General features: G+C 40.5%; 1 protein-coding gene across 1 annotated transcript in view; it reads left to right on the top strand.

The window, feature by feature from the left end:
- otofa (otoferlin a) overlaps window positions 1–13297 on the top strand; it is a 130800-nt gene that overhangs the window by 7348 nt on the left and 110155 nt on the right. Inside the window, exon 2 of the mRNA XM_072446413.1 lies at window positions 2992–3050. Within this exon, the coding sequence (XP_072302514.1) occupies window positions 2992–3050 (59 nt within the window). The remainder of the gene's footprint in view (window positions 1–2991; window positions 3051–13297) is intronic.

Below are 13297 nucleotides of genomic sequence, written 5' to 3'. Positions count from 1 at the left end.
CTAAACCTGCAAACATCCTTGATTCCCACACAGATTTATTCAGCGTGGCTTGAGCATAGATCCATGGGTTTGAGGCTGTGTGGTTCTCAGAGCGCATGTGCAGCCCTCTAAAAGAAGCTGCTTTCTGCTCTGTTTCTAAAAGCTCATGTTAGAGAGGGGAGCATGAACGGGCCTCTGAAAATGGCCCGTTCATGCTCCGCTCTCTAACAGACTGAGCAGCTGTGGTAAAAGCAGAACGCAGTAATGCCCAGCATCCTATAGCGGCCACTAAAAGCCAAGTTTTAGCAGCAGAAGTGAGGGGGAAATATATGGATATATTTTAGAACAATTTATACATAGCTGTGACACAGTAATTTGAGATTTTATTGGCCAATCAGTGATTGCCTTGATTGCCTTGACCGCACGCCACTGATATATTCATATTTACAGAAAGCAGTCTAATGTAGTTACAGGTGCGCTTTATGTACACTAGTGTCACAGAGTTAACAAAGCAAATGAATGGGACAATGGAAACCGCACATTTCATTGAGAGAGCTTCCAGGTGAGCTCAGGCAATAACACGCTTCAGTGGGACAGCCCATGCTTACTGTGGGGCTGCACTGGAAAATATTACTTTAGTATTATTTGGTTCAGAAAAAGCTGTGCTTTAGCTGTGCGTTAGCTGTGTTGCTTTAGTTGTATGATAACTGTTAGCAAGAATAGACACATTCGTCAGTAATATTGGTCATTTGGTGAACTGTACAGTCAACTCAAAGTCATAGAGGTGAGTTTATGATACAGTGCAGAAGAACAACTACAGGTCAGAACTGCAGTTCAGTTAGTGCACTGTCAGAGGATGTGCTACATTTTACTCTTAAAACAACAACAAATAGGCTGTGTGCAGCTTCACTGTTCCTTTTGCAATTAAACAGTGACCCTAAAGTAGGCATAGTCTGCCTTTAGTTCTTAATCAATTCAAACTAGGACTTGTATGGCCTTTTTCTTCATAGCAAGTTTGAGATGCGCAGGGTCAGCTACAAGCCACACTTTAAACAGACACAGCTGAGAACAGTTTTGATAGTCAATAGTTTGCCGCATGTAGTGTTTTCTAGAGGCACGATTTGTTCTGAAGAAGAACAAGAGAAGGGCTTTGAGTGACACTGGAGCAGGGGCGGAGCAAGAACATCTAGGGACTGTAATGGGTTGCTAATAATATTGCATCTAACATGCATCAGAATACAGAAAATGTAATTATTTCTGTTGAGAGCTTCTTGGTGGAAGTCCACATTTGGGATTGTGATTTATGCAGTATTTACACAATTAAATGTTTTATTATGCATAAAATAACAGAAATAGTCAGACATCAAACCTCACATATTTTTAACACGCTTTACATAGGTTGGGGTTTTAGGGGCACCAGTGAGCATTTCTACTTAGGGCACCCAAATGGATTGTAACTTCCTAATGTCCGTTTTTTCTGATGATGAGAGATATTTATTACTGTAGTGATGAGTTTCACAGTGATGATCATTAGTATGCACTCACATCTATATATATATATATATATATATATATATATATATATATATATATATATATATATATATATATATATATATATATATATATATATATATATATATTACGTAATACCAAGGAATTATACCAGTGTTTTGATGAAGTTGAAGAATGATGGAATTGTTTGGGGAAATGTACACTCTGGGTTCTAGACCCTGGAGTTGGTGGAGAGGACACGATGGAACGATGGAGAGGCTGATTGTTCTGTTGCTGTGGTGGAGATCATAGAAGAGGTTTGTGGTATGCAGCTAAAACATGTACTAGTGGAGAGTGGAGAGAGGGTGCATTTATATGACTGGTTTGAGCATGGTAAAGTGATAGCAGGCTGTGATTGGTTGATAGTTAAAGAGCTGTGGGAGAAGGTTGAGACAATGTGAGAAAGAGGGTTCCTTGTTGAATTCTTTGTTTTCAGAAAGGTATAAAGGGGGACAGTCCCAAGCCCATATAAATGAGTTGAATAGTAGAGTAACTCATGCAAAACATACACTATACAACATCAACATGCAAAATTAATCACATGCATTCATTACTAAAACTAGACAGCCTGGTTATAACAGTCTTCCCTCATCTTAAGCCTACTCAAAGTTGTATTTTGAAAAAAAGTTACAAGGTTACTAGATAATTGTTTATACCTTAAATTAAAAAAAAAAAAAAATCAAAGTAATAGATTTTAAAATAGTTGTTTAACCATTTTCTTCTTTAAATCATGTATAGTTATAAAGTTCACTATGTCTTTAGGATGTCGTAGTTTCTCGGCCACAAGGGCAAACTATGTGGCATCTACAACCAATATTAATGATCAGTTTAATGTTATATTAATTTATATTTTAAGCAGGAGACTGTTCCGTCTGCTCTGGGCACATGATGGTAAACAACCTGGAGAATGGACAATGAGTCACAGGTTAACATGACAACTATGTTTCTATTATTGTTCACGAGGGACCATTTGTATTTATCAGTCCAGCTGCATAAGAGAGCAAACTGCCATATAGAATTGATCAGTTGACAGTATGTCTCAACATTACTATGAAGCAATTGGCTTGTTTTCAAGAATTGTGGCCGTTAGCACCATGGTAGTAAATTACTTCCATTAGAAACAGCCTCACAACATCAATATAAATAGTGTGCCAGGCTATCCTAGATGGTCAAAACAGTGGGGAGTGAATCATTTTGAAAAAACAAATTAGCAGCATGGCATTTGTCAAGGTGAAAGTAATTGACAGATGACATTTCCTGATTTCCAATGCTTACCTAGAATGACAAAAAACAATAAAAGTAAATGTCTCTACAAATTCAGAATTCGGAATGCCTCCTTTAATGTATTTCATGGTGTGTTCTAATAATAATAATAATAATAATACTAACTCTTTTTTATAAATGTGATGGAGAGTGCACACTGACAGGCTGACACTAAAAGCTTTTTGTATTTTCCAGGCCTGTCCTTCTACAGTCGTGTGGCAGAGAATTGTGAGGATGTGGCTCCATTTAATGAGGTGAGTGTGACAAACATGTCCTATTTGACAAGATAATGAACAATTAGTGCTTATCAGCACAAGGCTTGTGAGAAATGACTCTTTTCACTGCTTAGCAGTGGTGGGCCGTCAGGGCCAGCAAGGCCTTCTCTGCTAGCCTAAACATAATCAGAATATAATTAAAATATATATATATTTCCCCACAAATATTTATTACATTATTCTTCAGAGTAAGAGTTTTACTCTTCATTTCATGGCTTCCCTCTTGCTTGCGCTGCTTCAGCCCCAGGTTGAGATTTGGAGGGCTGGTCTTTATGTCAGATCTTTTATCCAATCATATTCAGCCATCATGTGTTGCCAGGGATCTAAAATCTGCCCTCAGGCCTTCAGACCTCAACAGTGAGGGTGCTTGTAACTTAAAGTGAATGGAAATAGAAGGATGTGTCAACCAATCAGCTTCAGAGTTGGCTATTGTACGTCTGCTGCTTGTTACACAGGAACCATCTAGCAGGTGCATCACGTGCACGTCTTTTGATTGGATCGCCAATATTGATAAGCAGGTCCTATGGGCGGGGCTATGCAGAACCGCAGAACGAGGAAGCTGAATTGGACAGACAAATTAATCTGTGTTCTATCAAGGTGTTATTTCAACCCACAATGTGGAAGGAGGAAAAGATATCGATTTGGTCGAGGATATAATTATAACGCCTTTCTCAAGACGAACCAAGGCGGATTCGTTCCCCACTTTCAAAGTTTTGGACATAAGTTTAAAAATGTGACCCTCTGTGAAAAAAGTTTGGGCACCCCAAGCTTAGTTGAAACAAAGTGGCAACTGTTTTTTGGACAGGCAGTGTGGGTTTGAGATTTTCAAAGCCCAATTATTACACATTTATTACACACTCAAAAATCTATGCCAATAATACATAATTGGCATAAATGCATCACCATTTACATGACTCATTTCAATAGACCTATATTGCAGGGTAGACAGGCCTGCCAATAGCTATAAGAGGCTACGCCGGGTAAATCACTGATCCGTCCCACTCTCACTTCTTATCATCAAATTGCTGCAGCAATCGGGAAAAAGAGCTCATACGGTTCCCTCTCCCCAATGACCTGAGAGAGGTGTGCTAATAGTCTTCTACACTCCACTTACTTCACTTAATTCTGGATGCATGGGTTATAGTTAGCAGCCTATTTAACAAATCACTTTCAGAATAGTAATTGAACTGGATTTAAACTGACATAAATATCAGAATATCAGAATAAACTAGAAAATCTGCAATGGCTGAAGCCATTGCTGGAGTGTCTGCGTCTCTCCCTCCCCCCCTCTCCCTCTCTCCCTCTCTCCCTCTCTCTCCCTCTCTCCCTCCCTCTCTCTCTGTCCCTCCCTCTCTCCCTCCCTCTCTCCCTCTCCCTCCCTCTCCACAATACAAGAACATATAGTGTCTGCGCGTGATGACGTCACGCAGACAACTATATGTTCTTGTATTGTGAGTGATGTCACAGATGTTTTATTATTATTATTATATTTTCCATTCCTCCCTCTCTCTCCCTCTCTCTCCCTCTCTCCCCCCCTCTCCCCCCCTCTCTCTCACTCCCTCCCTCCTTCCCTCTCTCTCCCTCCCTCTCCACCATACAAGAACATATAGTGTCTGCGCGTGATGACGTCACGCAGACACTATATGTTCTTGTATTGTGAGTGATGTCACATTTTTTTTATTATTATTATTATATTTTCCATTCCTCCCTCTCCCTCTCTCTCTCTCTCTCTCTCTCTCTCTCTCTCTCTCTCTCTCTCTCTCTCTCTCTCTCTCTCTCGCTCGACTGGCTCTGTCACAAAATTCTAAAGAATAAAGCCTAAAGAATAAAGCCTAAAGAAGAAAGCCTAAAGAATAAAGTCTAAAGAATCCCGCAGACACTCAATGCCCAAATTCATTTAAAATGAGGAAAAAGTACTAATACTTTTTCCCCATTTTAAATGAGTTTTTCAAATGTCAAACGTAATAGCACACGTACTACTGCGAAAGCGATCATAATGAGTTATAACTTGTTGAAATCAGTTGAAGCGTTAAGGAGTTGAAACTGGCTAAATGGAAAATATAATAATAATAATTTAAAAAAAATTGTGACATCACTCACAATACAAGAACATATAGTGTCTGCGTGACGTCATCACGCAGACACTCAATCAAAGTTATCGGAATAAATCAAAGTTATGAAGACAAAAATTAGAAGCTTAAAGGGGGGTCAAATGGTACAGGTCTTATTTCTGTTCTAGGGTAAATCATGGTTTTGATGATCCAATGAACCCCAGTATTCAGCCTCAAACAGTTATAAAATACAAAATAATAACAGTATGGACCACATTTAAAGCAACCCGGACTGATGTGGAGAGGAGTGTAAAGTTACAATGATTTCACCAACAACAGTTAACATAACATCAAAAATAACACACACACAATAGAGTAATTGTAGTTGTGGAACAAGAGAAAGGAAAAAGAAACTCAACAACAGTACCAGTATCTGAAGTCACTTGTAAAATAACATCCAAATACACACACATACTTTCAGGCAGGCACAGGAAAGGAGCCCCCGAGTCCATCTGACTCCGTCTTTAATACAGAAGACAGGTTACACTGGTTTCTCTTTCTGATAGACAAAATGTTGATTGATAAAATGAAAAGAGACCTATAAAATGTCGAATTGAATTGAAAGACAACATTTTGCGGATATACAATACAGAGCAAACGTTAAAGGACAAAGAGAAGCAAGCCAGAAAAAAAAAACAGTGTCTTTATGCTTTGAAGCCAATGTATACCAGCTCAGACTCACTTAAGCCTGAACAAAAACATTGAAATTCGCTGTAAGCTTCCCATGCTGAGAGCTGCTTCCTTTGTAGATAGCAGGGGCAGTTGTTTTGCTGCACCAATCAGGCAAACAGCCAAATGACTGGGCACATTCAGTAACCTGCACAACCTGACGAATATATGTATAACTGACATGAAAATAAATTAGTAATCATTGTATAATCCAGAGCGTCTGAGGGGGCGCAGAGAATTGGCTAAGGTAGCTCAAGATTTTTTTGGGAAATAAGGCAGCCGTGTTTTAACAACAAACAAAACACCCAGCACCAGCGAAAGGTTAATCTCAAAGCTACATGCGAGAGAGCAGTGGAGGACTGGAGGAGTGGAACAGTCTCTGTGCCCTGAACTCACACATATTTGCTGCAGGTTTAGGACGAAGCACAGCTTTGGCCACTGCCTGAATATGCTCTCTTTCTTTGTGGCCTTCTCTCATGACGTACCTCTGCCCCTCCACCTTTCTGCCCCCCTCTGCACTCATCACCTCCCTCAGGGTTTATCCGAGTCTTCAAACTTACGCCGCTAACTGACCGCTCATATGGCGATATAAAGCCTGCCCCATCTGAAGAATATGTTGCGTGTGCATTAATATCGCCTCCGTTTTGTGGTAAATGTGAAATATTAATGCAGCTGTACGAGTCAGCATAGAAAGCAGTCTGTTTGTGGGGTGGACCCATGGTGGAAGCGATCCACAATGACACGAGTGCGTCTTCTGATTGAAACGCCAGCACCTCATTTAACTCAGTGAAGCGCCAGTTCTGCGTTGTCCGCCGGCAGACAGGTAACACTGACCTGCCCACTCTGCAGCTGAGCAAAGAAGAGAGTCAGAGTGAGAGGACAAGAGTTGCAGAGGGAGTTGAGAGGAGGAGGAGAGCACTCAAAGAGACTCATATATTTGCAGACAAATTATGTTCTCCATTGTACCAGTGCATGTATTCATGAACAAACCAAAAAAGAGTCTTAAAAAGCAATGACCTTGACTCTAAAAATAAATGACATTTATAGCAAACTCTCATCATTACTGCTGTTTCAGACTAATACATTAAAAGTGGTTTAATGTTTATCAGTTATAAGCAGTGGCATGCGGTCAGGGCAATCAAGGAAATCAGTGATTAGCCAATAAAATCTATAATTACCGTGTGTCACAACAAAATATAAATAGTTTTAAGATATATCCAAATAGGCCCGTTTCCCCCTCAGTTCTGCTGCTGAAGCTTGGCTGAAGTCACGGTGTCTTTTAGTGGCTGCTTCACGCCGCTGGGCATTACTGCGCGGGAAGCATGGTTCTGCTTTTACCACAGCGGCGCAATCTGTGACCGTGTTCATGCTCCGCTCTCTAACATGTGCTTTCAGAACCAGAGTGGAAAGCAGCTTCTTTTATAGGCCTGCACACGCGCTCTGAGGACCACACAGCCTCAAACACATGGATCTATGCTCAAGTCACACTGAATAAACCTGTGTGGGAATCAAGGATGTTTGCAGGTTCTGACCTTACTGAGCATGTGCAGAGGAGAAGCAAAGCAACAGCAGCCCCAAGTTTCAACAAACAGACTTAAAATCTATTTTTTAAAGTGTGTGTTTGTAGCAAAGGCTCTGTTCATGTTTCTAATGACCAGATGTTAGTTAGAAATACAGTCATTGTCATTTAAATAGGATACTAATTTGTGTAATGGCCGTTGAAGTAGGGCTATTTAATCTATTTAGCACAATGATAAGTTATGAGAATTTTTGAGAAGCAGGGTTAATTTTGTGTCTAGGGGGTTAGTTTGAAATAAATAATAATTAAGATATTCTCAGTTTTGTAAAACCATGCTGAAAACTTTGAACATGCACCAGTTTGATGTCCTGAAGTAACTAGATTTAACACTTATGGATATTGTATTTTTATGTATATTTTTATATATATAAGTTAAAATACAATTTTAAATGTTACATCGGCCATGATTAAGTGCTTGCAAAAATATGTTTCTGTTGCAGCTGTTGTGAAACTGATTTGTTAAGTATTATTTCTTATTTTGCTACAGAGGTGTCACGCCAGATAAATATGTCGGTGTAATCCCTCATTCGTCCAGGCGTGTTCCATTGTAGAAAAAGCTTCAGTTGTAGTCATCTGGACTCAGTTAGAAAAAATATGTGTATCACTCTGAATTGAGTTCTACACAATATCAATCTGTAAACAGAAACCCGTTGAGAAAAGGAGTAACGCCATGACAGATATTTTAATCTGATTGGTCACAGAAACAGGAACAAACCGAGAAATCAAACTGTTGTTAAATCAAGTCAAAGAAAAGCACAGACTTCTTTCCCGTCCTCAAAGGCACAAAGCGCTTCTTTGTGCACATTTTTCCAAATAGTCATACTTTTTTTTTCTCTGCAGTTATGTTGAACTTGCACTAGACACTCAAATAATTATTCAAATGCATAATTCACAGAAAACATGAGCTTGACCCTCCAATAGTTGGTATAGTAAGTGTATGTAATTCCTTAGGACAGCTGACCCTATGCACTGAACAAGCGTTGGTCTAGTCGTTAGCTTCACTCAACATCTATAAATCCACCCAGACTTCCCTCGGGACAACTTCTGATTTTCAATTGCGGGTTGCACTTGCTGTGGGGGTGGTTTGCTGGTGCCTTATCAGAATACTAGGCCAATCCTTCATCACATCACGAGCTGACATCTCAATCCACTGCAGGATATTTTGCACGGCTCACCAAGTTTCAGCCGCGGCCCAGCCCCTGGAGTTAGCGTTAGCGTGTTAGCTGCATTAGCCTTGGAGTTGTGCCTTGTGTTGCTTTATGCATGGACTAGCAGAAGCGCCTTTGAAGTCACATGGAGATGGAAGAGATGGGGGAAATCTCTATCCATTATTCATGCCATATTGGGAGCGCTAGCTTTTAGCGACGGCACACTTGGGCTTTCCCTTTCGGTGAATAGTTGGACAGAACTAGAGCAAAAAGAAAATCACAACTAGCATGTGGCCAGTTGTTGATGCGTCAAGCTGTATTTTGGCCGTTAGCAATTTTGAACTTGTCGTGTCGCTGCAAAAATAGTGTCGTGGAATGGATGCTGTGTGTTTTGCAAACAAGAGATTCAGACTGTGTTGTGAAAGCGTTATTATCATGCAAAGATAATGAGGTGCTTCTCTGTGGGCATTTTATGCGGCAGTTTCACATGAAGAGTCCCACTTCTTCTAATGAGCTCATGGTTACATAATGTCAGCGAGTCCCATGACTTTTATAAAACAGTTAACAGACGCTGTTAGCTCATTGTCCTCGGAAGACTGGTGCTTGGAGAATCAATGGTTTACAGCTTGATGCATCAGTTGTTTCATATTATGGTAAATACAATTGTTTGTTATAATTAATAGCTCATAAATTATTTGTATGCTATAGTACATTGTGGACGAAGAACTCAACTTTATTTAAGGGAAAAGTGAACATTATGCACTACAGGTGGAAATTAGCACTTGAGCTATAACCTCGTACTGTGCATCTCTCCTGATAAGGTTAATTTATATTGTGCTCTGTCCCTGTCTAAAATAAATTAAACAATCAAACTAAATAAAATCTATTTTTGCGAGCTTTTAACCATGTTAAAATGACCTTTTGTTATGGTGACGCTCAGTGATGTATTGTGTTAAAGATGTAAAAATGTAAAATAATGAGCTATGACTGTCATAACTCATCTCATCATCAAAAGCATCATGTCTTATTATATTTAATTATTTATAGAAATGTGATTGTTTAAGTTCTTTTAATGTATAGAATAGTAACCCTCTTTTGTCTCTTTCCATCTTACTTTTTTTCTGAATGTGATTACTCCTTTGCTTTAATCTCATATATGAAGATTGAGTTTGGGTCCACTCCACTTCTCCCTTTCTTCTTAATCAGGAAGCAGGCAGACTTTAATTGAGACCACTGTGTTATCTGAGAACTTATTAAGCTCTGAGAGAGGATTTAAACTAATACAGGGCTCACCTCATGTACTTCTGAACATAACACCACTCCTACATCATTAGCTACACTTAAGTTTTGCCAGGTTGGGAGTTCAAATTTCAGCTCTGACCATGGGTGCAAAGACTCAGGAGAACCTTTGCTAACATTGGTAAAACTGCAAACGGCAAACTTTTAATAAATGATGAGTCGAGCAGAATATTTTTCTGCCTGCTTTGTGTTTTGGGAGTTGCAATGGTGCATGAAGGCCAGAGTATACAATGTCTAGTATTTAAATCAGTAATCTTACCAATTTAGGCCCCAAAAGCATATTTGTTGCATTATGCTGCTGCACTGTTCCTTCTTAGGACTAGTTTTGAAATGAAATGTCGCAAACTGTAAACATCCCACAATAACTGCAATTTTCCTATCATATTTGCTATGTTGACTCTGTTATTGATGCAATTTGTGGTCTGTGGTCTAAATTTTATGCCTCAGATTGAAAGTGTAAACACAAGACAAAAAGACAAAATAAATACTAAGACTCTATAAGATAAAGCTTACCTAAAAATCAAATTACCAATTCATATTGTGGTTATTTTAGACAATACTAGATCCGGTTGAAGTGAAGTCTGGTTGGTCCGCTTCTGGCTAAGTACGCTTTGTTTGTGAAAATTGAGCCATAAAATAATAAAAAATGCACCTGTGGTAGTAAACGTCAAACAAAGTTACCTGACGGAAGTTCTGGTAGATGTCATTGCTTTGATTGAAATGTCCCTGTCAAACGTGGCATTATCTGTCTCTATGGAGATAAGCAAGTGATGCCATCAGGCCAAGTTACAGGCCAAGGGTCTCATTTATAAGTGGAACTCTGACTAAAAGAGTAAGTAAACCCAGGGCTTGGCTATCAGTCTGTGCCTACTACAGCAGCATTTGGATGTGTAGACACTGCTTTAAACAAACTTCATCTCCAGCTTCTGCTTAAATAAAACCCAATTTGCCAGCATTTTCATGCACATCAGTTTCAAAATTACAAAATGAGATCTGCACTGCTATATAGGCCCAGTAATATAAAAATTGCACCGATATCAGTGCAATTGTTATGCTCCAGTAATGCAGCTTTCTGCAGCTATATTCTAACAGAACAGACTGTACACTAGAATCCAGTCTTTCTGAGGTAAAAGAAATGACAAAGTTACAGACTTTTAAAAGAACGAGAAAAGTTTTAATCAAAACTTATAATTAAATACAACCGCAACAAATTCACTCGCGACCCACGGCAAATGCTATGTTTTCCCCCCCAGACAGTGTTTGACTAGTTTTCCTCATGGCTTTCCTCCTTAATGATCAGTTCGTACATGTTTACTCCAAATATTGGAGTAGTAGTGGAGTGGTTTTAAGAAGGAGAAGAGAGAATGCCCTGCCTATAACTAAACATAGTGTAAAATAAATGATAGCTCTATAAAACTTGTGGGCATTTATGAAAATCTACTGTAATTTCTTCTTGTTTCTATCCAAAATGCTAGCGAGTGGTACACAATTTATTTTTGTAAGGCCCAAAATCACAACAACAGTTGCCTCTGAGCGCCACAGGGAGAAATGAATCAACAATGTCTGTGGTGGCGATGAAGTCAGACAATGTCTGTGGTGGCGAGGGAGTCAGACAATGTCTGTGGTGGCGAGGGACGATGTCCCAGGGTCCTCTGTCCTTAGACTCTCCTTCTCGGCCAGGAAAAACTACAAAAAAAAAACACTTTGGGAAAAAAGCGTAGAAACCTGGAGGAGTTCCAGTGAAGGAGAGATCCGACTCTCACAGACGGACAGACGGACACGAGGGAGACTGGAGCTGGACCCACTCTTCAGGCAGATGAGGGACCGTCTGAGTCGAACTGGACCCACTCTTCAGGCAGATGAGGGACCGTCTGAGTCGAGCTGGACCCACTCTTCAGGCAGATGAGGGACCGTCTGAGTCGAGCTGGACCCACTCTTCAGGCAGATGAGGGACCGTCTGAGTCGAGCTGGACCCACTCTTCAGGCAGATGAGGGACCGTCGGAGGCGAGCTGGACCCACTCTTCAGGCAGATGAGGGACCGACTGAGGCGAACTGGACCCACTCTTCAGGCAGATGAGGGACCGTCTGAGTCGAACTGGACCCACTCTTCAGGCAGATGAGGGACCGTCGGAGGCGAGCTGGACCCACTCCTCAGGCAGATGAGGGACCGTCCACAAAGGGCAGGGACCACTTCACCAGGAGAGGGACATCTGGGTCCACAGGTCCTCAGGAGTGAGAGAAAGAAAAAGAAGGCGGTGAACAGTTTGCAAGTGGAATTAAAAAATAAATATTGTTTGATAGCATAAGTAGTCAGAAGAAGAGGATAGTGCTCAAGCTGACATACTTCCCCCAGCATAGTTACTCCTAGGGCAGCGTAGCTAAAGCTGTGGGTTTATGTTTCTGTTCCTAACTAGTCTGACCATAAGCGATTTCGAAGAGGAACGTTTTAAGCCTGGACTTAAATGAAGAGACTGTGTCAGCATATTTAACATGGGTCGGGAGCTGATTCCATAACACAGGAGCTTGGTAGCTAAACGCTCTACCTCCTACAGTACTTTTAGAGACTCTTGGGACCACCAGAAGGCCGGCATTCTGAGAGCGAAGAGCTCTGTTTGGATGATATGGTTCTATAGGATCTTTGAGGTAGGATGGGGCCATGTCATTTATGGCTTTGTAGGTCAAGAGTAGAATTTTAAATTTGATTCTAAACTCGACGGGGAGCCAGTGAAGAGACTCCAGCACTGGCGTAATGTGCTCTCTTCTTTTTGTTCCTGATAGTAATCTTGCTGCTGCATTTTGAACCAGTTGAAAGCTTTTTATGGAGCTTTTAGGACACGCTGCAAGCAGGGAGTTACAGTAGTCTAATCTAGTCGTTACAAATGCATGGATAAGTTTTTCAGCATCGCTTTTAGGCAGGATTCTTCTGATTTTGGCTATGTTGCGCAAATGGAAATAGGCTGTTTTACAAGCTTGATTTATATGAGCTTTAAATGAGAGCTCCCGGTCAAATAAGACTCCAAGGTTTCTTACAGTAGAACTGGAGGCTACACTGACATTGTCCAGTGTGACTATCTGCTCAGATAGAGAGTCTCGTAGATGCTTAGGGCCAAGCACAATGACCTCGGTTTTTTCAGGGTTAAGAAGCAGGTAGTTAAGTGTCATCCAGGTTTTTATCTCCTTCACACAAGCAATACTACTAAGGCAGAGAGAAAAGGTGAGTTTTTAAAGAAGACTTAAAAACAGAAAGTGACTCAATTTGTCTGAGGTGCGTGCAGAGCTTTGGCTCAGCAACAGAAAAAGATTAGCCTCCCCTTCTTTTTCTTTTAGGTACAAGTAAAGATTGGTGAGTCGACCTAAGAGAAGGGTCGTAGGGCTGAAGCAGGTCTGACAGATACTGAGAGCCATGGAGACATTTAATA

Source organism: Eucyclogobius newberryi, unplaced genomic scaffold (genome assembly GCF_026437365.1).
Source record: "Eucyclogobius newberryi isolate DKJ021-1_F unplaced genomic scaffold, fEucNew1.0.hap1 SCAF_1, whole genome shotgun sequence".
NCBI lineage: Eukaryota > Metazoa > Chordata > Actinopteri > Gobiiformes > Gobiidae > Eucyclogobius > Eucyclogobius newberryi.
Note: the sequence above shows the minus strand (reverse complement) of the source record. Positions and strands in the feature narration are given on the sequence as shown.